The sequence below is a fragment of the Grampus griseus genome (genome assembly GCF_964374135.1).
Source record: "Grampus griseus genome assembly, chromosome: 2".
Lineage (NCBI taxonomy): Eukaryota > Metazoa > Chordata > Mammalia > Artiodactyla > Delphinidae > Grampus > Grampus griseus.
Genome location: NC_139018.1, coordinates 139,442,105 through 139,468,077, shown reverse-complemented (window position 1 = coordinate 139,468,077; position 25,973 = coordinate 139,442,105). Strand labels below are relative to the sequence as shown.

The 25,973-nt window shown below is 51.4% G+C and overlaps 1 protein-coding gene and 1 pseudogene across 2 annotated transcripts in view; one reads left to right on the top strand and one right to left on the bottom strand.

Annotated features, from left to right (window-relative positions):
- AP3S2 (adaptor related protein complex 3 subunit sigma 2) overlaps positions 1-3,914 on the top strand; it is a 60,165-nt gene extending 56,251 nt beyond the window's left edge. Inside the window, exon 6 of the mRNA XM_082647163.1 lies at positions 832-3,914. Coding sequence (XP_082503289.1) covers positions 832-960 — 129 coding nt within the window. The 3' untranslated portion in view covers positions 961-3,914. The remainder of the gene's footprint in view (positions 1-831) is intronic.
- Positions 3,915-7,082: 3,168 nt separating this feature from the next.
- LOC309818949 (large ribosomal subunit protein P1-like) lies at positions 7,083-7,429 on the bottom strand (annotated as a pseudogene). The gene has a single exon. The product of its transcript is annotated as a large ribosomal subunit protein P1-like (transcript).
- Positions 7,430-25,973: the final 18,544 nt, after the last annotated feature.

The following is a 25,973-nucleotide window of genomic DNA, read 5'->3' as shown; positions in this document are numbered from 1 at the left end:
TGGCAACTATAGTTCTCTTAGAAATGTAGGCTGGGAAGCTTCCAGGAATAGTAAGTGAGTCAGAGGCAAGGGGTTTGGAAACTAGAAGCAATGGAGACTTGCTGGGCGAGGGTGGAATTGGAGTCAGGATCTTGAAAAGTAGTCAAGAAGGACGAAATGGTTTTGAGAACATCCTCGTCGACTTCTCCCCCTCTCCGCACACCGGGGCCGAGCCTGGAGAGTGAGGGCTGACCGCAGGCACCTTTCCTCTCTGTTGCTCCCAGACCTTCTGTGTCTGTGGGTACATTCCACCTCCTACGTGTCCTTCTTCCCGTCTTGTGGCCACATGACATTTCCAAAGCCAGCTCTTGTCCATTCCATGGTATTAGTTGGCAAGCGGTTGTCCTAAGCTGTGACATTCCTTTTCCCTTTAAGAATTTCCCTGTGACTGCACTCCTCTGTAAGAGTCTTCAGTCTCTTGAGGAGAGGGTTTTGTTTAATTTTGTTTCATAAACCTGTTGCTGAACATGACTTGGTTAAACTTCCTTGGTTATTTCAACAGGCATCTACTGAACACCTACTGTGTGCCAGGCACTGTTGGCACGGGGGCTATAAAACTGCATAAGACACAACCCACCTTTAGGAGTGCAGATTGGGTCCCTGTACTATAGAACCTACTAACCTAAAGATTGTTGTGTTGGCCACCTTTGAGGCATAAGGAGGGAAAAATCAAAATGTGCATTGCATGTGCTCGGTTTGGACATTTTCTAGCCCTCTTTCACTTGTTTTTATTTAAGCCTTAAGCAGATGACACTGAGGGTTTCTCTCATACCCACCTTCTCGTCTCCCCAGGGTGGCCTTTCAGCAGCGCCCGCCCGGGCCGTGTCCGCTGTGAAAAACATCAACCTGCCGGAGATGCCTCGGAATATCAACATTGGTGATCTCAACATCAAAGTCCCAAACCTGTCCCAGTTTGTCTGAGAGTGGAAGATGGCTGAACTGAGTCCTTGGAACCAGCAAAGCTGAGCCAGTTCTGCAGCAAAGCCCGCTCTGCGCCCTAGAGGAGTCCTGCCTCGGGCCGTGGCCCCTGCTGTCCCGAAGTGGGAAGGAGTCCTATGTCCACTGGCAGCCTGTGTGCTTGCTTCTCACATGTGCGGCCTTGCCTGTCTCTTGTACACACAGCCACTGCAGATGTGAGGGGCCCTGGCTTCCTCAGTAGGGGTCAGGTGCCCAAGCCACTCGCCCCCTTTACCTGCCACGTGCAGCCACTCCCAGGGATTGCAGACTGTAGTGAGAGGCCCCCCTGCTCCCAGAACCCCACCACGAGGATGTTCTCTGACGTGAGTCTTCAACTTTAGCACCACGAGGCTCCCTGAGGTCCTGTAGCATTGACTTTCCTGGTGAGGTGCCATAGCTAGAAAAAGGCTGACCCTCTAGATGTGGGGATGTGGTGAGTGGCAAACAAGGGCAGGATGTTATGAGATCCAGAGTTGCCTACTGACTCTACTAGAGTTGGCACACCCAGAATCCTTTTGTATAGCCACGCTGTCTCATCACCACCTCCTGCAGCATACACTCCCCACTGCCACAGTCCTGGCCCTGCTCTCCCAGGTGTTTATGTGCAGGACACGATCCAAATCATAAGCCTGTTGTTTGCCTGCCCCCCACATTTCTGCCAATAGGGAGGGCACCCCCCACAGCCAGAGGGGTCCCCCTCAAAGGGGAGGGGCCCTGTGTCTGTAGAAAGCAAAGCTGACAACATGTGGAACATCTAAGAATTATGACTCTTCCAGGTTTAAAATACATTCTCCTTCCGAGTAGCAGACGGGTCAGTTGCTGTGTTATGAATGATGAGTCTTCTTTGTACAGGAAACCTGCTGCTGTCTACACCAGCTTCTGGAGCATGAGAGCCTGAGCTGGGGTCATGTGTTCTGGACCTGGCACAGGGGAAGGCTGGGGACACGGGCATCCTGCTGGCTGAAACCGGTGGCAGTGCAGCATCTTCTCCCCAGTGTGCGAGGGGTCCCTGCCTGTGCTCACTCTGGGCACGCCCTGTTCCCCTCAGATGACAGTCCCCTAGAGCTAGCTGTGGAAACCTGTAAATGTTTACATTCGGTAAGAGCCTTTCTTCCTATGGTTAACTTAAGAGCTGAAGCTGCTCCTTGAAGTAGTGCCTCTTACTCCTGTGCTGCCTTGGGGCCAGGTCTCGGGTATGATGTTGAGCTGCCTTGAGATTAGGGAGCTCGCCGCACCATCATGGTAAAGTCTCCCGGCGTGGGGACTTTCCGTGCCTGCCGGCCAGTGGCTCAAACTGTTTCCTCAGGCCTCCTGATGCTGTCGCAGAGCCCATCTGAGATGGTGCCCGGCAGGACCATGGTCAGGACCACATCTTTTCCCACTTTGAATAATGCTTCCTGTGCTTGGTGCCTTTTGCTCCCTGTAGCCTCTTAACCTCAGTCTTTTGGAACATCTCTGATAACCTCAGAGATGGGCAGTGTTGATCAGAATGTAGGCCCTCTTATGTTGGAAGAGGGAAATGTAGGTTTATATATCTGTCTGATGTTAAAACCTCTGATATTCTTTTAAAGAGTTTAATTTTTATTTTTAACAGACATTTCAGTATATTCACATCCCTCTCACATTTGCTGAAAGTGATATAGGGAACAAAGAAGGAAAACGATATTTATTTTGCACCTCCTGTAAGGTGGCATGAGCGAGATCCTTCCACAATCCTTACAACAGACACTATCATCTCCATTTTGCAAGTCAAGAAAGTAAGACTCAGAGAGGTCAAGTAACCTGCTTTAGGTCACAAGGGCTAAGAATTGAGACTGTCTGTTTGCCTAAATCCACAGTTCATTTTTTTTCACTGCTCAAATGGCTTCTCCCAATATTATTTTCTTTCTTATGGATAAGGAAACCTCAAAAAGTATAGGTAGCTTCTCAGAAACTGTGATTAAAAACTGGCTTGGTAGCCAGTGAGAGCATCAAAGAGTGTGAGCTGGGGGGTCCTCCACATGCCTCCATTGAACTGGTTAGGAAGCAGAAGCCCAAAGTGTTTAGTGTTGTGTCCAGGGTCACAGAGCTAGAACCAAGTCAGTTTTCTTTTTTCTTTTTTTAAACTTTTTATTGGTGTAGAGTTGATTTACAATGTTGTGTGAGTTTCAGGTGTGCAGCAAAGTGAATCAGTTATACGTATACATATCAAGTTGTTTTTCTTGAGTTTGTTTCATGGCTTATCGCATTGCTGCCACATGTTCTGGATTTCCTGGAATAGTCTTTGAATGTTTTGCCTGCCAGAAACCAGTGATTCCCAAAAGCCACTGACCGGTCCTAGAGACTCCAGCAGTGGGCATCGCAACATCATCCCTCATACTGCTTCTAAAAATGACATAAAACTTGAGCCTGGTCTTTTGTTTGGAACACTTGATCCCTTTGGATGAGCCACAGTAATTGTTCATTAACTACTTGAGGTTGCCTGCAAATCCAGGTACCTTTCTTGCTTGTTATCAGCAAAGCCATAAACGTTTTTGAAAAATAAGAGGAAATCCTCATTGGCCTTTTTTTGGAGAGGGATACAAATACTGCTGCTGAGAGATGTTGGTTAATGAAAATAGGGACCAGGTTTGAATTTGGGAGCCCTTGGCCCTGGATGGTTTACAATGAGGATTTCCTGAAGTGGTACAGAATACTGGGTTTTCAGTGTTCACTGCCACTGACAAAAATCTAATATTCCTCCATTCTGCAATTTCTCAGTGCCTGGTGGATGCTAGGCTCAGTTCTGGGCACTGAAGGTTGCGAGCAGTGAGGCCCTGCCTCCTGCAGCTGTCTCTGCTGTGCATCTCTGAGTGCTCAGGTTGCATCTGACTGGCAGCCTGAATTTGTGGAGGCTAGAGTCAGTGACTTTGTGTTTTATGGAATATTTAAAGGACAGTAACCCATTTCCCAACCCCAGCTGACCCCATCATGCTCTGCTGTCTGTGCTCCAAACAGCCTGTCTTCAAGCTGCTAGAACAAAAATACCATAGACTGGGTGGCTTAAATAACAAACATTTCTCACAGTTCTGCAGGCTGGTCAAGATCAAGGTGCCAGCAGATTTGGTGCCTAGTGTGGGCCTACTTCCTGTTTCACAGAGGGCCATATTCTTGCTCTGTCCGGAAATAATGAAGAGAAAGCTCTGGGCTCTTCATCCCCTTATAAGGGTGCCAATCCCACCATGGGGTCTCCACCCCTGTGACCTCATCCAAACCTAATTACCTCTCAAAGGCCCCATCTCCAAATACCATCACATTGGGGATTGGATGTCAACATATGAATTTGGGAGAGGACACAAACATTCAGTCCATGTGTACCCACCTTTCTGCACAGATCATGGCCCTGTGCTTGTCACATTAAGGATTAAGTCAGCTATCTTGAGTGTTCTCAAGTCCCTGTTATTCAGGCCTCTGCCACTTACAGAGCCAGCCTTTCCTCCCCACCACCTCCACCTCCATGGAGCCAACCTAGGGAAGACCTCTCGGGCCCCAGCTTCACCAGGAAAGAAACCAGGGAAGTATGGCTGAAACCAGGCTGCTGGCCAAGTCCTGTCTGGTGGACCAGTCTTTAGTAGGGGATTAAATCCTTAGTGTGGACCATGGGTTTCCAAATAGGATACAGCTGTGATCAGTGCCTGACGATAAAGGTCAAGAGAGAGTGTGATGGCCATGACAAGAGCCAGTGAGGTAGGGGAGTCACCTGGGGTGGGGTGGGGGTGTCGGCTCCTAGCAAATATCCTGGTCTTCAGCTTCCCGAGTCTCCTGCCCTACCCATCTCCTTGTGGTCATCGTGAGCCTGGTGTCCACATACCTGTGTGTACACGTGGCCAGTGCCTGCAGGTGGACAAATGGCTGATCTCATGGTTAAGATGTTGCCCACTAGGGAGCACTGGAGGATGCTACATCTGCGATGTCTGGCAGCAGTTGGCAGATAGACAAACAGGCCTCCTATAAGGCAGTAGCTCCATGGAAATGATTAATCTTTTCCAGAAGACTGTCCAAGTTCTTTCCTATTTCAATGAATTAATGTTTTGAAAAGGAAATTCACGTGGTTCAAAATTTAAGGTGACAAAAGGCTGTTCAGCCAGACTCTCACCCTGTTCCCCCAAACCACGGAGCACCCACCCCCATCCCTGGAAGCAACAAGTGTTTCCAATTTAAAAGATTAAGAAACAAAGCCCCTGGATTTTTATTACTGAAACTGAGTGTACTTTCCTCAAAGAGTTCTGTTCCATTTGACCTTGGTTGACAGCCCACTACAATCCTGCCATCCTCTGTAGAGGGAGAGGCCTCCCAGACCACCCCATCCTTGCTCTGCCTCTCCATTTTCCATGGCACTCTGATGTCCTGTGTGTTTGAGTTGTAGTTTTTATCTCCCCCACTAGGACGTACGCCCCTCAAAGGCAGGGATTTGTCTCTCCTGTTCAGTGCTGTGTCCCAGCTGCTATGACCAGTGCCTGGTATGTACTTCTCAATAAATAACTATTGAATGAGTGAATACTTGAGACAAATGGTAACTCATTCTAACAGCAACTTGTAGCTTATGCTCTCCAGGGCCCCGTGCTCAGTCAGCATTTGGGGAAAGAACCTGGATAATGGCATTGGGAACAGCCTATAGAGAGGGACCAGGTGATGGCCTGTGGAGGATGAGGGAGAGGAGAAAGGCAAAGTTGATGACAGTGGAGCCCACATGACCAGAGGACCAGCGAGGGAGAAAGACCAGAGTTTGGATGTGGACATGTGACACTGGCGTTGCCTGAGAGTATCTGGGGCAGATGTCCACCAGCCAGCTGGGAACCTGGGAGTGGGCAGAGAGGAAATGAACGTCCAGCCCAGAGAGATGGTGGTTGAAGCCATGTGGGCGAGCGATGTGGCCAAGAGGACTCAGCCTGTGGGCAGAGAAAGGGAGATGAGAGTCTAGACAGAGGAGCAACTTTAAGTCGATGGAGGACTTTGAGTGGGAAGGGCCCCTGCTGAGAGGCCAAGGGGTGGGACTTAGAAGAGATGACCTTTCTTGGTCTTGCCACTGCCCCTCCACCCCAAGCCCTCTAAGTGAGGCAGCGAAATGAGGGAACTTGGAAGGGGTGGCTCTAGCCTAGTGGTGGGGTGGGTCTCACCCACAAGGTGGTTGTATAAGAGTGTGCGTCACAAGCTAGCTCTGTGACGTACAGAGCCTTCGGAAGGTCAGTGACCACATCCATAAAAGGGTACCAATAACTCCTGCCTTAGGGGGCTGTTTGAGGGTTAACTGAGAATTGATGAAGACCACAAAGGACTCCATAAACACTGGCTGCTGTCATCATTGGGATTTTTGCAGAGGAAATGGGAGCTGAAGTAGATGCAATTAGCTGGGAGAGGTTTGGTGGTGCTGGGAAGGAGAGATGGATGTCTGCGGTGCTCAAGTCCTGGCAGAAGACCTCAAAGGTGGGGCTGCAGAGGGATGATGGGGACAGTGGATACTGGCCTGGCCCCACCAGTGGCCCATATCTATAGGCCGCTGGTGGATAAAGCTGTAGGGGAAGTGGTGGAATCTCTGGACAGTGAAGCTTCCCTTACAGTGAGGAGGTTGAAGACATAGAAGAGCGAGCTTGGGATTGGTAGGACCGGAAGGGTGGGGGACAGAGCCTGGAATTCCCTTCCCCCAGAGTCAGGGGGAAACGGAGAAGTCCCAAAGACATAGTGGGAGGAGTCAGCATTTGGCCAGGACGGGGGTGAGGGCCTCTGGCCAAGCAGGCCTGGCCGAGGGTTGGGTTCCTATAGGGACTCCACGCTTCCTGTGAGAAATGGGATCTTTAGGCTTTCTCAAGAGCAAACCTTACATTTTTTTCCAGCTCTGATATCAGCCTGGCCTGAGAGTGCTTGGGTATAGGGGTGCCCTCCCCTCCCACCTAGGATTGGACCACACTTTCAAGAGGGCAGGTTGGGGGTTATTTTCTGTATTGGTGATGATGAATGCCCTTTACAAACCCATGGGATAAAGGCACAGCTGAAATGACAGAAAGGAGGTACAGGTAAATATTCATTTATTATTTTAAGAGTTCAGCTATTGAACATGTTACAAAAGAGGTTCAGTCAAAAAGCCCAAAGCCCATGTCATCATCAGACTCCTCAGACTCTTCTTTCTTCACTGCCACTGTCTTCTCAGCTGGGGCAGCAGTGGTGGAGGTGGCAGGACCTCCTGCTGGTGCCACCCCAGCTGACAGGCAGGCCCACCAGCCCCTTCCTTGCAGATGAGGCACCCGATGTCGACATTGGCCAGAGCCTTTGCAAACAATCCTGGCCAGAAAAGGTCAGCATTTACAGCAGCTGTTTAATGAGGGCATTGATCCTCCGTGACCATCACCTCATAGTTGTGCAGGATGAGGGCCGAGTAGATGCAGGTGAGCTCCGAGATGGAGGCCATGGTACAAGCGAATGCGAGGCGGGCGTGGTGCTAGTCGCCGGATGAAGTGAGGGCCTCACCCCAGTGCGACCCAAGCTTCCTCAGAGGGACTGAGCACCTTAGCGGCAGCTGAGGAGAGGGAGCCAGGTGAATTTTTCAAAGACTGGGATCCACTGACTCCCCAGGCTCAGGTGATATTCAAAATACTTACCAACAGGCCTGTCTCAGGCACCGACAAGTGGAGGTACCAGATGGGCGCTTGGGGGTGTTACTGGTGGTCCATGATGCTTCTGCCACTAGGCCCTACCTCTCCTGTGGTAACAGAGAGGAGAACCCAGGAGGTTGTCACACCTGCAGCTGCTGCAGTTAGCTCCTCTGCTGGCCTGCGTGGGGCCCTGTTGATGGCAACTGTGGCTTGGTGAGTCAGTGTGCCCCTTCCCGCTGGGGCCCTGAGGTGGGAGGGGCAAGGAGCCTCCTCGTACCCCACCCCTAGACCCTTCCAAGCTGCAAGTGAAACTGGAGGCCAAGAGACACAAGCCCAGGGCACGCCCACCGCAGAAGATCACCGTCTTTGCCCTGGGCAGCCTGGCACTGAAGCTTTCCTCCAGCCTCCCAGTTCTGAGTCCTTGGCACTGGGCACCGTTCCCTTGACCCCTCTCCAAGCCTCCCAGTGGCTCCCCAGCTGGCCGCAGGCTACACGAATCTTACTCTGGCTGGCAGGCCTGAGGTCGCTGCATGCCAAAGATGGCAATATGCACAGCCTGGAAGGTAATCCTTTCTTGCTAGGAAAGTGCTTATCTAACTGAGGCAAGCTAGGATTTGAACTGCTAATTGCTAAGCCAGCTTTTCTGGAACTTCTTTTGTGTGTCTGGGAGGTACAGCTGGTCCATGAGGAGGTGGCTCCCATTCAGATGCTGGACTGTGCACTCTGGGGTGTTTTCTGCTGATATTCCTTCTCGTTTTTTGCTGAGTTTCCCAGCCTCTACCTGCCTCTTCTCCACCAACTGGGGCCTACCTGGGCCCTATGAAGTGCCAACCAACCCACCAGCTGTTTATTGTGCACGATGATGTTACAAGATTGGAAGGAAATCCCTGGATCCAAGGTCTGTGCCAAACAGGCAAGTGATACAGTGATGCTACCTGGCATCGTGCTGTGCCTGGCACAGGTTGGTGGCCCGCAGTGGGCCATCCTTTCAGGCCTCTCCCTGAGCCGCAGTGCTCAGGGTTACAACCCTTTCCTATCAGGTCACCCACTCCCAGCTCCAGCCCAGACCTGATGAGCTGCTCTTGGCTCCTGTGGCCCCAGAAAGGCCTCAGACTCCAGGCTGTGCCAGGCCCTGGCCCTGGCCAACCCCTCTGCCTGTCTTCAGGTCTTTCTCACTCGCTCACTTCAGGAGAGTCTCTGCACAAATGTTGCTGTCAGAGGACTTCCCTGCCCTTTCCTGTTTCTCATGGCACTTATCACCTGACGTCATAGTGTTTGTGATGTCAAATTCTATTCTTTTCACTATTTTTTGCTGCTATTTTGCTGTGCCTAGCACGGTGCCTGACCCACTTTAGCTGTCAGTTAAATAAGTGACTGTTCATGAATGAATGAATGAACACTTCTGCTGTTCCCCTGTCAACATGCATGGAGCTCCACACCTACTCCAGGCTTGAGGGCAGGAAGCTCTGTGGGGTGGGAGTCATGGGGCCTGGCTTCTCAATTCACTGCGTGAGCTTGAGTGAGTCGTTTAGCTGCCTACTTCCAGTTGTAGGAATAGTGTATGAGAACGCACTTATCATAGAGACATAAAGCCCTGAATGGGATATAAACTTGGTTTGAATCCCGGCTCCACCACCTGCTAGCTGTGTGGCCTTGGGCAACATACCTAACCTCTCTGTGCTTCTGTTTCCTCATCTGTGAAATGGGAGTAAAACAGCTTCCTTGAATCAGTCAAGGTTCTTGGTTGCAAACAATAGCACCAACCCAGAAGCTTACTAAAGGGCTATAGGGAAGCTCTCACAGGCTCAACGGAAAGGTGGAAAGCCCAAAACAAAGCTGTCCAGGACACAAGGAAAAATATTCTCTGAAGCATGCCACCAGCACTGCCAACACTGGACCCCAGGGCCACAGACCCTGCTGGCCTTCCCTGAATAGACCGACTCCTAGGCAGTGCCTCTGATTTGTGAAACTCAGATCCAGGGGTCAGGGCAGCAAGTAGAGGAGGCTGGCCCCAGCATCACACAGTGAGGAGCTTGCCAAGCAGGGAAGAGACGCCTGTCCACCACATCACATGCAGAGGGTTGTCCTGAGGATTAGAGTTAATCCAGAACCTCGAACACAGCTAGTGGGAAACCTGGTGGAATCTGCTGGATTTAGAACACGCTTATCCTATGACTCAGTGATGTCAAACTAGTGTGCGTGTCTGGAAGACGGGGACAAAAATGTTAACAGCACTCTGTGTAATCACCAAAAACTGGGAACAGCCAGATGCCCATCGAGAATGGAACACATGAATAAATAAGTACCCTGGACTACTACACAGCCACAAGAAAGAGCAAACTACAACTATATGTAACAATGTGGATAAATCTAAAACACAACACCAGGCATAAGAAGCCAGGCAGAAAACCATGTAGGTTGTATGGTTTCATTTATTTGCACTTCAAACACAGGCAAAGTGAATGCATGATTTTAGAAGCTGGGATAGTGGGTGTCCTAGAACGACAAGAGAAGAAGGGGCAGGAGTGGGGCTCCTTGTGCTGAGAAAGCTCACTTTCTTGATCTGGGTGCTGGTTTCACAGTGTGTTCACTTTGTGAACCTTCATTGAGTTCTTCATTTATGATTTTGTATTTTTCTCTAGGCTTGTTATACTTCAATTAAAAAATCACATACGGGGTTTCCCTGGTGGCGCAGTGGTTGAGAGTCCGCCTGCCGATGCAGGGGACACGGGTTCGTGCTCCGGTCCGGGAAGATCCCACATGCCACGGAGCGGCAAGGCCCGTGAGCCATGGCCGCTGAGCCTGCGCGTCCGGAGCCTGTGCTCCGCAACGGGAGAGGCCACAACAGTGAGAGGCCCGCATACCGCAAAAATAATAATAATAATAATATGGGTTTAAGAAAAAAAGAAAGAAAGAAAGAATTTGTCTCTGGGAAGCACTGGGGATAGTGCCTATGGTATGAGATGAATAAATGTTAGGTCATTGTTGTTACCATCGTCCTTGTCACTGGTTGGTCTCTCTCCCACCCCACACACCCCATCCTCACACACACTGTCCTCCCAGGCTGGAAGAGACCCCTGTGTTCTCAACCCTCAAATGCATTCAGTAGGCAGAGCTGGTGCTGCAAGCACAGGGGTTCTGAGCTCATTTGTGAGTGGTGGGGAAAACCTCCTGGCTCAGCACAACCCATTCACTCCTCAAGGAATTAGCCACTTCCTGCAGAGGCTGGGAGGCCAGAGGGAGTGAGAACTGGGCAAACAAAGGGCCTGCAAGTAGCTGAGGACAGGAGTGGAGACAGATCAGGGAGGTGATGGGGAGCTGGGGCCTCGGAGGCAGGGAATGTGTTGGAGCCCATCCTGAGGACAGTAGGAAGCCAGGGTAGGAGTAGTCTGTGTGTGCCTGTGTTGGGCATAGGAGAGGTGTATGTGTCCAGTTTGGCTGTGGCTTTAGTGAGGAGAATGGATGAAAAGGGAGCAAAAAACATTCCAGGAGTCCAGTTAGGAAGCCTTTGGTGGTGACCAGGTCAGGGTGAGACCATGGAGGTGGAGAGAATTGGAGGATTCATGGGGCATTCTAGGATTAGAACTGATAGGACTTGGGGATCGTCATCCAGCGTAGAGAGAAGCATGGGGATGGGCGAGGCAGGCGATGACCAGGGGCTTGAGTAGCCCCACAGATGATAGGTCTTGCTCTATCTGGCACCATGGAGGAGCTGGATTTGGGGTGAGTGTAAGTTAGATTTGGGGAGCAGAGTCAGAAGAGACTGAGACGCAGGGGGCAATGCCTGTGGAGGGTGGGCTTGTGGGAGGGAAGGGAAGCTGTGTGCATAGAGAACCCCTGGCTTACAGGGACACTGCCCAGTTTAGGCAGCCAGCTCAGAGGAGAGGCCCAGATTAGGAGAGTGTGGGCCATGGAATCAGGGTTTCTGGGGCTCAGTGAGAAGGGGGGGAAGGGCTGACAGGGGGATGGGATGGGTGCACAGAGTGAGCCGGGGCCAAGGATGACAGAGATGTGGGGCCTGGTGGGCTTAGCTAGTCTCTAAATTTCCAAATTAATGAGGTGGGCACTGGTGAATGGGAGGACCCTGACCCTTGAGGAGAGCACCCAGCCCAGGGTGGTGGTGCATCAGGGGACATCAGGCTAGATCGCGTGTGTGGAGCCTCTGCATGGTCTCCAGCTAGAACAATATCAATGGTAATAGTGAAAGTGGCTCTGGTAGACATTATTACTGTTCAAAGTATCTATTGCCTCTCCCTGGGGGAGCATGACACTTCCCATAATTTGACATCAGGCTTGGCTACCTGACTTGCTTTGGTCAATAACCTGAGCATAAGTGAGGTGTGCCACTTCTAAAAAGAAACTTCAGGAGTCATGGTGCTGCCACGTTCATTCTTATCTCTGCCAGGAGACCTGCAGTGTCCCAGATAAAGGCTGCTCCTTCAACCTGGGTCTTGGAGTGGAGCTGGCTTAGTGCAGAGCGGCAACCAACCCATGACGGACATGTAATGTGAGTCAGAAATAAACCTTGTTGTAAGATGCTAAAATCTGGGGGCTGTTTGTTGCTGCAGTATAACATAGCCTCAGCTGACTGCTACAGCAGCTCGTGGATTTGGAGTGTATACTCTGCACCAGGCACAAATGATTCCATTTTTATAAAATTCTAGAAAACATAAACTTATCTATAGTGACAAAAAGCAGATCAGTGGCTGCCTGGGAACCGGCTGGGAAAGAGGGGGGCAAGAGGGAGGGATTACAAAGGGCATGAGAAAAGTTTTGAGGTGACAGATATGTTCACTATCTTAAGTGTGGAGATGGTTACGTGACTGTATATACATGTCAGATCTTACAGACTTTAAATATGTACAGTTTATTGTATGTCAAGTATACCTCAATAAACTGTTTTTATAGAAAACTCAACTCTGTTGGACTAGAATTCTAATAAAATTCTTATCCTTATTTTACAGGTGAGGAAAATGAACCTCTTTGGGATTAAATTACTTGCTGAGGGTCACTCAGCTCTTAAAGGCTGGATCCAGAATCTGAACCAGGTGTGCCTGAATTCAAAACCTGTACCTTTTAACCCTAAAGGAGTTTGAGTGGCAGGCCAAGGGTCCAGGGGTGAGAGCCCCCAGGCATGAATATGGGCTACATATGGAACCCCAGAGACAGCCCCAGCTTAAATACAGTGTTCCCCAAGAGTCACCTTGTGGGGGGAGAGGAGGTGGGCAGATGCCAGGCCCCACAGTTTTCAGAGCAGCCCCATGTCTCCTGGAAGAGTAGGCACAGCATGGCAGCAGTGGGGTTCTGGAGCCAGCTGGTACCCACATGGGAGAGCCGGCTGTTAAAATTTCAGGAATTTCACGAATCAGTTGTTAAACATAGCCGTTATTAAAAATTAAATCATATATGCTTACAATTAAACAAAATATGTGAAAAACAAAGATTATAATACTCAAAACTCATGGCCTCCTAATTATGTTCCCACTCTGGCTGGTGTTTATGCTCTTATGGTTCTGCACACCATTGTGTCTATTAGGGGGAGATGGTCTCTTCCCAGCTCTGCCTCCTGTGATAGCTTGAATTTGGACTGGTGGGATTATTTACCCCATGGACATGGGAAAAATGCTAAATCAGTGCTAACCCCTCAAGCCCACCCCCTGCGGATTGTTAAACATTTAATCATCACATCACTGAGCCCTAGGGTCTTGGACAGGAGGCTCAGGTCTGGGGCTGAAGGGAGAGGCAAGTACAGACAGAGGCTGGAGGCCCCGGGGCCGCCTATAATGGCGGTGATGAAATGGCTAGCCTGATTCGACCCTAGCTGCCTGACAAGTTTTTTGTGAATTCCCTCCCTTAATCCTCACCACAACCCTGAGAGGTAAAATGCTATTACTACCTGCAGATGAGGAAGCCGAGAAGATATAATACTTGCCCAGAGTTGCTCAGCTAGTAAGTGTCACAGGCAGGATTACAAAGCCTGACCCTTAACTGCTACTGTCCACACACCCTCTGCCCCCTGAAAGTAGCAGTGTTGGACTCAGGGTCTGGTCCCACCTTTTCCTGAAACCTCCAGCCAGGCACAGGCTCCAGGTCCCTAGGAGCCTGGAGTAGGCTTCAGTGACCACTGGGCCCATGGCCCCAGTTCTCCTGTGGGCAGCCTGTCTTGGGGGCCACGTTTTGTGCAGAACTGAGTACCAGAGAGAGGACTGACCCGTTTCCCACGACCGAGGCCAAGGGCAGGCTGACCCCTTTCCAGAACAGTTTGCGCCTCTCAGGGGCCCTGGAGCACTAGGGGACAAGCTGGGCTGGTAGAAGCCCTGAAGCCTCCTGAGGGCTCTGAAGAGGAGAAATTCCAGAATGCTGCAGCCTGAGGGGCCTCTCAGATCCTCCTCTCAGATCTTCCTGTTCATATGTGAGGAAAGTGAAGGCTTGGGAGTGCAAATGTCCCTGAGACTGAGACGGGGCTGACTGTCCAGAGTCGAGTTTCAGAGAAGAGAGTCTTGGAAAAGGTCTCAGGCTGCCAGAGCAAGAGGAGGAAGCCCTGGGAGGCCAGAAGGTTGGAGCAGGTCTCCCAGGTGCCATGAAGGCAGTGCCCCGAGGGCTGGTGGGAAGGATGCCTGTGATTTTCTTTCCGATGCTGGAGGTGAGGGAGGCTGCAGTGCAGGGTTGGGGGTGACAGGTGGGTGTGCTTCAGGTGAGCCACATGGGGAGTGGACCAAGGCTGGCCTGGAAGAGACTGGGGGAGCTGAGGAGGGCCCCAGGGCCCTGCTGAGTGTAGTGGGTTGAATGGTGTCCCCTAAAAAGACATGTCCAAGTTCTAATCTCTGGAACCTGTGAATGTGACCTTATTTGGAAAAATGGTGTTTGATGTGATTAAGTTAGGGATCTGGAGATGAGAACATCTTGGATTATTCAGGTGAGCCCTAAATCCAATGACAAGTGTCCTTATAGGAGATACACAGAGATGAAGGCCACGTGACTCCAGGCAGAGACTGGAGTGATGCAGCCACAAGCCAAGGACCACCTGGAGCCACCAGAGGCTGGAAAAGCCACTGAACCATCCTCCCCAGCACCTTTGGAGGGAGTATGGCCCTACTGACACTGTGATTTCAGACTGGTGACTCTCCATACCAGTGTGAGAATACGTTTCTGTTGTTTTTGACCACCCAGTTTGTGGAAGCCCTAGGAAACCCATCGGTGGGGGTGAAACCGGGCATGTTACAGAGATTCCTCCACTGCATGGGGCAGTGCCAGGCGGGAAAGGAGGCTCACAGACTGGCAGGTGGAGTGTGGTGGGCTCAGGCTGGGTGGGCAGAAGGAAGGCCTGCAGAGGGGGACGGATGGGTGGGAGGTGGGGAGAAGCTTGGAGCTCTCAGGGGGATGGGAGAGCCAGGGTCCAGGAGGGGGGTCAGGAAAAGGGCACTTTCAGGAGATGGCAGGTCCTGGGAAGAGACGCGGGAGGGGTGGCCGAGAAGGCAGATGGGGAAACCCCCAGAGCTGAGACTTTCTAGACAAAGAGGCTGACATGCCCAGGGAGAGGCATGCCCAGAGGAGGCATGGGCTATGCCAAGTGGGTCAAAGACGAGCACTGCACCGATATCATCCACGAAGGAATCATTACTGAGGGCTCCTGTGGGCCGTCCGTTGGGAAACGCCGTGCACAGCTTTTCTCGTGTAACTCTCACAACAGTTCGAGGAGGGCTTGTTCCCATTTTACAGGCGAGGAAGGCGAAGGCGAGGGGTAAGGTAGTTGCCCAGCTTGTAAGTGTCAGACCCTGACTGGAAGCCACGTGTCTGCCTGCAAAGCTGGCCTCCTGAGCATCCTGCTCTGCCCTCGGGAGGCTCTGGGGGCAGCCTGTGGCCAGTGCGTGGTTGACTGGGGTGTGGAGCCAGCACTAGGATGGGAGCCAGCCCAGGGGAGCGGCGCTCACCCTGCCTTCTTGCCCCGCCTGGCCTGTCCCTCCCTCTCACCCTGCCTCAGGGACCGCTGTCCCTCCCGCTAGGCTCCCAGTCCATTCTGTCCCTTCCATGCCTGGGACCCCGCTGGGCTCAACTTCGCATCAACAACAGGCTCTTTCCCACTTCCGGCCTTGCCAAGAGAGTCAGCTCTAAAACTGCTCTTTGTCCTTTTTCTTTTTTTTTCAAAAAATGTGTTTTTGATCAATTTTATAATAAAACCCAAACTGAATTCTTGAAAACAACAGCAATGAGAAATAAAAAAAGAAAAAACTCTCAGCTCCAGGAAGTGCTGACTCCAGCACCATCCTCTCTAGCCCAAGCTGCAGCACTGGTTCCCTTCCCTCTCTCCCCCAAAACCCTACCTCCACCCACCCATGCACAATTCCTGGTACCAAGCCTCCTAAATATCCCTTAGCCCCTTTGTCTCTGCCTGCTGCTGAGATCCTTCACCTCTGGAGAGGCTCTACGCCTCCCATCTGCTCTTCCAGCCTCCAGTCTGATTCCCCTCCATGCTGGTCCCCTCTGTGCATGCTCTCCCCAGAGGCTCACTCTGAAAGACAAATCTGACCCCATCAGTGTCCTTTACTCAGAGTTCATAGAGTCTTAACTCCTTACCACGGCATTCAAGGCTTCAATGTCCAGTCCCTGCTTGCCCCAGCTTCATACCCCACCAGGCACCTGACCCCCTGCCTTTGCATATGCTGGTCCCTCTCTCTGCTTGGGACACCCTTCTTCCACCTGTCCGTCAGGATAATTCAACTCAATCCTCAAGACTCAACCCAATTAGTTCCCTCTTTTGATAGCCCTCTCCTGCCCTCCCCAGGCAACAGAGTGGCCTTCTTCCCCACTGTCATGACAACTGGGTGGAACCTGGTTCATTCATTCATCTGATATGTGTCCATTCCCATGCTAGGCACTGGGACAGAGCAGAAAACAGTACCGGCCCAGCCTCTGCCCCGGTGGACATTACTATCCCTGCTGCTGTTGCCCAGGTAGACCGTGAGTCCCCCAGGACAGGTGCCACCTGCCTGCACAGAGATGAGCTTGGTGCCCACAGACAGTGTGTGCTCCTTAAATGTTTGTTGACTGAATGACCAACCGGATGAGTGAGTGAATAACCTTAACCCCTTCCAGCTCCCCCTTCCCCAAAGCTTTTCTATCTCCTTTTCTTTTTAAAGTAGTATTTTAATGGTTTTGGTGGTGGTTGCTCCAAAAATAGTACAGATGTATGTTTGTTCTAACAATTCAAAGAATGCACAGGTGTACAAGGAAAAACTGGTAGTCTCTCCCGGCCCTGCTCCCCCCAGCCCCCTGCATCAAGTTGACCTCACTGAAGCCAATGAGGTTAATCATTTGGCAGGTGCATTTCCACCACCCCAACACTCATGACTCTATATAAGTCTACATGCACCAAGAAAGTTCTTATGAAGATGAATAATAGTAAATATATTACTTCGGCTCTTGCTTTTTTAACTTAAAAATATGCTAGGGACATCATTCCAAGGTCATATAAATAGAATTAACTTGATCTCTCCAACTGCTGTGTAATGTTCCCTGTGGATGTTTAATACTTTGTTTAAATGGTACTCTATGGACACTTTGGCCTTTTTTTTTTTTTTTCTGTAACAAGGAATGCTGCAATAAGCCTCCTTCTACACATCTTTGAGTTCTGGTTGGGTTTCTCCAGGGTTTAGGATAAAGCCCCCAAAGCAGTCACTGGGTCAAAGGGGATATGCATGTGAATTTTTAATAGGTCTTGCCATTTTACTTTCTCAAACAGTCGGAGCAATTCACAAGACTCCAGGAGTGTATGAAAACGTGAGTTCCCCATACCCTGGCCAATTCTAGATGTTATCAATAGTCTAAACCTTTGCCTGTATCATGGGCAAAAAATGACATCTCATTGTTTTGAAATTGCATTTCCTGAATACAGCTAAGGTGGAACATCTCTTCATGCAATGGTTGGCCTTTTTTTTTTTTTTTCCGGTACACGGGCCTCTCACTGCCGCGGCCTCTCTCGTTGCGGAGCACAGGCTCCGGACGCGCAGGCTCAGCGGCCATGGCTCACGGGCCCAGCTGCTCCGCAGCATATGGGATCTTCCCAGACCGGGGCACGAACCCATGTCCCCTGTCGGCAGGCGGACTCTCAACCACTGCGCCACCAGGGAAGCCCTGACTGGCCTTTTCTATTTCCTCTTCTGTGAGTTTTTGCCAGTTTTCAATTAAAAAATCACCTTGTAGGAACTTTTTAAACATTATCGATATTAATTCTTTGTTGTATGTGTTGCAAATATTATAATCCCATGTAATAATCGTCTTTTGCCATACAGCAGTTTATATATGCTTAAATGATTTTTAACTCCTTATTACAGGAATTTGAAAACATACTCAAAATTAATGAGAACGATATAAGGAACTCCCAGTGTACCTACCTCTGAGCTCCAACAGTGATCAAGATAAGGCTAATTTTCCCCCCAGTATGAAGTTTTCCTATGGACGTTGCTTGTGGTGGTTTGTTTTGCAGAAAAAAAAATTTTTTTTGTAGTCAAATTTATCAGTCTTTTCTTTTGAGGCTTCAGGTTTTGCATAATATTTATAAAGGACTTCCCCACTCTGGGATTTAAAAAAAAATTCTCCCATGGTTTCATTCAGTAGTTATAAAACATGATTTGTTTTTCATGGTGGGATAGTATTTCATTATATGGGAAGACCATAATTTACTCAAGCAATCACCTATAGCTGCATATTTGGGCTATTTCTGATTTTTCCTGAATTATAAATAATACAAGGCAGTAAAAGCCTTGTCCATGAATATTCTAGTTCATCAGGCTAAATTCCTGAAAGTGAACTTCATTTCCATCCCCAAACTGCTCTCCAGAAAGTCGGGCTGCATTTCTCCCACAGTGGCTTGTGTATTACTATCAAAATGCCCTCAGAGCCTAAAGCAGAAAGGCAGGGACCCAGAATGGAAGATTCTCTCCTGGCCTGATTGAGCCTTTCTTTGACTTGTCAGCCATAGAGAGGATTATGTCAAATATGCTAGAGGAGGGGACCAGGCAGCATGAGACTGGAGGCCCAGAGTAGCTGCTAGGGTATCACTCAGAGCCAACTTTTACTTTACATACAATTCTATACTCCAGTAAACTTGTGACCTGTCTTTTCAGAGCACAGGAACAAATGAGAAAGGGGAAGCAAGGCTGCTACTAAGAGCACCCTAGCCCACTTGTGCTGTTTCTAAAGGAAGAGAAAGTGCATGTCAGTCAAAAAGCAACCACTTTGGACCATGGTGATGCAGTGCTAAACTGTCCCACAGATCCCAGTAATGGATGCGGGAGAGTCAATTAGACTGGGTGATCTCGAAATTTGCTTCTAAACCTGAGATTCTGGAAGGTATCTTGAACTTTATGGTAGGCAGACTAACGCCCCCTCCCTGAAGATGCCCTTGTCCTAATCCCTGGATTCTGTGAAGATGCTTTGCTTTGTGGCAAAGAGTAATTAAAATTGCTATCAGCTAACCTTAAAATAGGGAGATTATCTTGGATTATCAGGGTGGACACAATGTAATCACAAGGATCCTTAAAAGCAGATGCAGCAGGCCAAAGAAGAGTTAATGTCAGAGTGATACAATGTCAGAAAGACTGGATAGGCCACTGCTGGCTTTGAAAATGGTAGGGGACCACAAGCCAAGGAATGTGGGCAGCCAGAAAAGGCAAAGAAATGGATGTTCTGTAGAGCCTCTAGAAGGAAGCCCTGTGGACACCCTTGAATATAGCCTAGTGAGATCCATCTTGGACCTGACTTACAACACTGTAAGATAATAAGCGCGTTGTTTTAAGTTTGTGTTAATTTGTTACAGCAGCCATAGGAAGGGAATACAAATATCATCTGGTACTGCCCAGTAAAAAAGATACCCAGAGAAGAGGAGTGCCCTGCCCCTGGCTGCACAGCCTCTGGAAGCAACATACTCCTGGCTCTGGTCTTTTTTTTTTTTTTTTTTTTTTGCTAGGTCCTGCTGCTTCTCTGCCTTCTTAATGATGAGCCCCAGGTATCACAAAAGTTAAATTCTGTGCTGCCGACATTCAATTATCGGGAACAGCCATCTCCGGGGGATGCCCAGTTTATTTTTTTGAATGAGTGGGGCTCCCCCCACCCCCCGCGCCCCAACTCGAAGGGCGAGGCTTTGTGTTCCTCCCCCAAGGGCAGATGCTGTCCAGATGGGGGGGCGGGGCCCTGGGGCTCCGGCCACAGCGGGGCTGGGGGGCGTAGTGGGGTGGGGTGTGGAAGCGGGAGACCTGGAACCAAAGAGCAATTCCAGGGCCTGCGGGCCGGCCGTTGTTGGACCGGCTCCCTATCAGGGGTGCTCCTGGGAGGCTGCGGGCAGGCCGGGGAGGAGTCCGGGCGGAGCTGTGGGGGGGCAGAGGTTAACCCGGGAGTAGTGGTCGGGTCAGATTACTTCCCTTTACAAAGAAGGGGAAAGGAGGAGTCAGGTCCTAGTGGGCAGTGGCCGTGGCTGGTCCGGCTCGTCGTTCGGGAGAGGAGGCTCCGAGCAGGTCAGTGTCGGGCGCCCTGGCGGCCACAGGCAAGTGGAGCGCGGTGGAGAGGGTCTGCGGGGCGCGGAGGGGCTGCGGGGCAGCTGCGGGGCGGCAGCCACAGTGAGGAAGGGACATCGACGCAAGCGCGCGCAGAGACCCCGACGTCCCTGCCGACGCCCCCTTCTCAGACCGGTACACTGAGGTCCAAGGAGAGCGAAGAATTCTTTTGGCTGAGATCCCGCTATGATCTCGCGGCCGAGTTGGCTCCGCAGCGGGCCTATCAGCCGGGCAGGGGGCCGTCCACCTGGGGAGGTGGTCCCCAGGGCGGGGAGGGCAGCTGCCGGCGCCTCTGGGGGAGGGCAGATGGAGAGACCCCGCTGGTGCAGCGGACTCTACCCCGCTGTGGTCTGAGGCAGGGTGGTGTGGGGACAGAGGTGCGAGCGTGGTGACTGTGAGGCACCGCAGCTCAGACTCGTAGTGGGTGGGGCGGAGCCAAAAATGAACGGAATCCCGGCCAGCCTTTGGGGTCTATACAGCCCCCAGAGGAGGAGCGGGGGGGGGGGGTCCAGGGTCAAGGCCGCAGTAGGAGTCCCCCTTAGCTAACCTTGGACGTTTTGCCTCCGTCCAAAGCCCTCCCCCCGACCGCTTAAAGGGAATTCCCGCTGAACAAGCGTCGTCTCCCTTGCTCCTTACAACCCCATAGTTCGCGGGTTCTCCTGAGGCAGGAACGGAGCGCCCGCTCCAGCACTCCCTGGAAGCCGAGAAGAGCAATGCTCCTACTGCAGCCCGCACTTGCTCTGCGGAGGGGTCCTCCAGATGAGCCAGTGGGGCCCTAACTCTGCACCTCCAAACCCCCAGCAGTGCAGTGGGCACGGGTGCCCCAGTTGGATCATGCCTTGGGTTTTGTAACTTGAATCCGCCTTCTCCCTCCAACCCAGCCCAGGGACTGCACCAACCAGGCAGTGTGGTTGAATTGTCAGAGTACTGTTCTCAGTCAGGCCTAAGGTATGATTGTGGCTTAGTCTCTGAGTCTCTAACTGACCTGGACCTCTCTGGGCCTTGCCTTATTCACCTGTAAAAGCAGAGTCTTGGACTAGATGGGCCCTTCCGTTGGTTGTCTGTGTTTGAGGAGCTGGCTGTAGATATGTGAGGTGGGGGAGGGGAGAAATGAGGGCATGGTCACACGGAAGAGGAAATGGGCCTCCAATCCACCAAAGATCCCTTTTGGACACATTGGGGGCAGGGGAGGTGGGGAAGGCAGGGTGCCTCGCCCCTCTCTGGCAGTGGACTGGCATCCTCCACTAGTCCACCTCCCTAAAAAGCCCTAGAGTAAAGCTAGACTATCAGTGGAAGAAAGCTTACCCCAGAGAGCTGCTCCCACTTCACAGATGGAGAAACAGGCTCAACTGTGTGAGGCAGACCGGCCACCTGCCCTGTGATTCCCCCAGAGCCTTCTAGGGAGTGGGGCATAAGCTCCTTCCCATTTCCACAACCCTTAAGCCAAGTCCTCCAGCCACTTTGCTTCAAGAGTTTTATTGCTAAGCATTCTGAGAAGACAGGTGGGGGGTCCCCACGTGGGAAGGCATCAATCAGGGTATTGGAATGGGGCCTAGTTCCTGGGCCTCTGGCTCTGGTGGAAAATCCAGGACCCCATGCTGGGGGCTATTCGAGAGTCTAGGAGGGATGGCAGGGACAGTAGGCCAGCTGTTCACACTGAGTACCCTGGGTGCCTTCCTTCACACAGGCCAACAGCCGTCACTTCCAGCCTGGGCCCAACCCTGGGTGTCCATCATTGGAGACGCTACAGTGGTTCGGGTGCACCCTTGAAGGCAAGCCAGGGTCCTCCACAGAGACCTGTGTCTGGTAGCACAGTGCTCCCCCTCTGATAAGAAGTTCCACTTCCTAGAACCAGCCCCTGCTCCCAGTCCTGGTCTGGGGGCAGGGAGTTCATGGTCCCTTTGTAGAGCCCCCAAGCTGACTTCCACCAGGTTGCCAGTCTCTCAGCTATTCCTTGCAGCAGCCACTCCTGCCCCATGTCCCTTAGTGTGCCTCTAAAATTCAGAAGAAGGGACACACAGTTCCCCTAAAAGATGATCAGGTCTCTCATCCTGCCCAGATTGGCCTTCCTTAACTTGTTGTCATGTGTTGTTATGCTAAAAGGTGTGTGTCTCCTCCTGTGGTCTTTTAACCCTCCTGGGCACTGCCTAGTAGGAAATGTGGGGAGCTGTATGAGAGGATGCTTTGGGAGGCACATATAGTTAAGCAATAGAACCTGCCACTAACTAGCTGTGTGACCTTGGGCAAGTCACTTAACTTCTCTGTGCCTTGGTTTTCTCAACAGCCAAATGGTGGTGATTATCCTGATGGTGATTATCTGTTCAGTTACACAGATGGGAGTTTCCAGACAGGATCCACAGCCCAGAATGGCCCTTCCGAGGCTGGTGTACTTCCCCAGCTCCAAGAGGGCCCCTTCTGCTCCTTTGCTCCTGAGTGCCCTTGCATTGGGCTCCAAAGGCCAAAACAGGAGCTGACTTCCCATTAGGGCCTTCTGCGGTTCTCACAGGATGGACAATGTCCAAGGCTCCCAGAGGAAGCACCCTGGGGGCTGGCCCAGGCCCAGCCTCACGCAGCTGTGGGTGGAGACCTCAGAAGTCTGGGAGAAGGCCAGGGGCTGGAGGGGCCAGAATGTGCCCTGCACTGGGGCCCCAGCCTCATCCCTGCTCCTAACTCGCTGCTCCTTCAGAGCAGACAGATGGGCTTCAGATTGTTCCATAGCTCCCAGCCTGCACAGCCCTGCAGCTGAGGAGGATAGGGCGGGGAGGTGTTGAGCAGCATGAGCAGCAGCTTACCCCAAGACCCAGCGATCTGTGAGGGAGCTGGGACTGCACAGTTGTTTGCCTGACTGCTGGTCCTGGCTTTCCCCACTACAGCCCCTCCCAGGCTCCTGGCGTTGTCATGTTTGAATTCAAGGCAACTTGTACCCCCATATCTGAGATAAAGCTGACTTTTCCCATTCAATTAATGTCTTCTACACGAGTGGCTATGCCTCAAATATTCTCTAACATGATTGTTGTCAACCTTAATTTTTTTTTTTTTTTAATTTAGAACTTTTGTTCCCGGACCAAAACATAGGCAGGGCAGAAATAAATAAACCCATAGATGGGAAGGCTGCTTTGGTTGAGACCGGGGCTGGGTACTCAGCTTCTCCCCCATCAAGAAATGAATGGTAAAAGGAATGCACACATTCTGCTCGCCTGCAGAAATCTTCCACTCCAAAGACAGTCTGCAGGTGATGCCACCCCAGAATCATACAAGGTGGAGCAGTGATTCCCCAAGTGAGTGCAGCTAAACAAGATGATTGTAGTGGCTACCTAGATGAATAGTTTTAAAATCAATAGTCATAAATTGAAATGTGTATCAGAAAAAATATAACGTAATACATCCAACCATGACTTCTTGGTCGTTATTGCTCAGAAGGAGAGTAAACAGTGAATTTATTTAAAGAAAAATGTTAACTAAATAATGTACAGGAGGATCACAGATATGGCAAAACTCACAAAAGTGGTTTGTATGCACAATCTAGGAGCCCAAGAAGGAACGTGAGGCATAGAGGGGAAATCTGTGCCGAGGATCCAGGGTCTGAATTAACGCCGAGTTCGGTCTTTAACCACTGCCTCTCGCTTTCTTATGGCTGCTCCATTTCGCGAGCATGTGTTACCTGCCTGCTGTGTACTAGGTGCTTGCCTGGTATGGAGGATACCATCCTCATGGCGCTGAGTCTTGGGGGTGCTGGGAGAGCTGCCCCGGGATAGCATCGCTGAAGTGAGCTTCCAGGATGAGTGGGTGGTGTGTGAAGGAAAGACAGAAGCTGTCCAGGCCCAAAGAGAAGCTTGGGGTGAGGGTGAGGTGGGGGTGAGGGTGAGGGTGAGGGTGAGGGTGGAGTGGGGGGTGGAGGAAGGAAGAGATGGTGGGCTTGAGAAACCAAAAGAGGCCAGTGGGGCAGAGCAACAGGGGGAGAAGGCTTGGGATGAGACCAGAGAATCATTGGAGGCTAGATCACACTAGACCTATAAGCCAAGGCAGGGATTGTGGACATTGTCATTCATTTAGCCAGCGTTGAGCTTCTGCCCTGTGCTAGGCATGGAGGGGTGTACAAAGTCACAGAGGCTTCCCTTGAGGTGCCTAGGTCTAGTGAGAAGCTTTTGAACACATAGATGGCCTTAAGTGCTGTGATAGAGGTGTGAACCAGAGGCCAGGGAAGCACCCGGGGGAAAGGGGCTGCCTGTTCATGAGAAGGCAGTGATGTTTGAGCTGGGTTTTGAAAGATGAGTAGGAGTTTGACAGGAGGGAGAGGAAAGGCATTCCCGGCAGTGGAAACAGGATGGGTAAAGGCACAGAGGTATGAAAAAGTCCAGGGAGTTTGGGGAAATACCCACAACTGGAGCCACATTGGGCATTGGAAAGAGGAGAGGCCAGAGAGTCAAGTCCACAGAAGGTTTTCAGGCTCAAGCCAGAGCTGAGGTTTCATTCCACAAGCAGTGAGGAGCCAGAGACCAGGTTCAAGCAGGAGAGGACGATCCCTCTGCCAAGGTGTGTGGGCACGTTGGGTGACAGGGGAGAAGAACATGGTTACTGCTACCCAGTGGGGTGTAGAGATGGCCATGCCTGGGCCTTGGCAGGGGGCTGGAAGAGGGATCCCTTTTTATTATTAGAGAATGTGGGGGCTGTGGAGCATGCCCCTCTATGTGCCCCCAGCCTGGGCTGGCACAGTACCCAGAACAGGGACCTCTCATTACAGGGCAATGGGCTGCCTGCTGTGCCAGCTTTGAAGACCAGAGGCCCTTTCCAAAAGGGTAAAGATCCCAGCCAGCTGGGCCCACGGACTGTGTCCAAAGCAAACAGGAAAAGGCCACGATGGGCCAGGCAGGGCCTCTTTCTTTGTTTGGAGTAGAGATTAGGCCAATCAGGCTTATGTGTCTTTTTGCTGCAAAGGTGGGAGAGGGCTTCAGGTCCTACAGAGTGAAACTTGTTGCAAGGGGATGCATGACCCCTGGGTGCCAGCCTTCAGGGGTACAACAGGGATTGCTTTCCTTGGCAAATTCTAGCCCTGATGAAGGGAGACTGGAAGCACATACTTCTCACTCTCAGTCACCCTCAGGGGCTGCTGCTCCCTCTGTCACCATGCCCAAGTTGCAGCCCTCCCTCGGTACTTGGCTTCCCACTCTTGCCCCTTGGCCATCAGCCCAGGCCTAGTAGGGTTGGCTGTAGGTCACTGCAATGGGAAGTCCACACTGTCCAGACCAACGCCCTGGGGGGCAGGTCTCTAGAGAGAAAGAGGGAAGTGCTGACGGCTCAGAGCGCCCTTGAGCCCAAAGATGGGCACCCAGGATTCCCCTGAAGACCCTGTACAGGGATGCCTGAATGAATTAACCTATGAACACTTACCGTCCATGCATGCATTTGTTTGCCAAGCCTCCAGGTGGGCTCACAGGTTGCTGGCCCAAGACGGGGCAGGGAGTGGCCAATGAATGAGGAGCTGACAGACCAGATGAGGGAGGAGACAAGCGTGGGCCCTGAGATGCATCTGGCCCTAGCAAGAGTCTTGCCTGTCTGCCATGGTTGGAGGAGGGCTCAGAGAAGGGGGTAGACAGTTCTCCCAGGGCTAAGTGGGAGTGGAGACAGGGGTGGAGATGGGCTGCAAAGACTCCAATAAGGAGTGACGCCTGAATTGACTCACTCATTCATCCATGCACCCATTCACGCCTGTGTGCATTCACTCGGCAAATATGTATTGAGCAACTACTATGTGCCAGGCACCGTGCCTAGTGCCAGTGAGCAGAAGCAGCCAGGGACCTGCTCTTATGGGGCCTGCCGTTGGTCG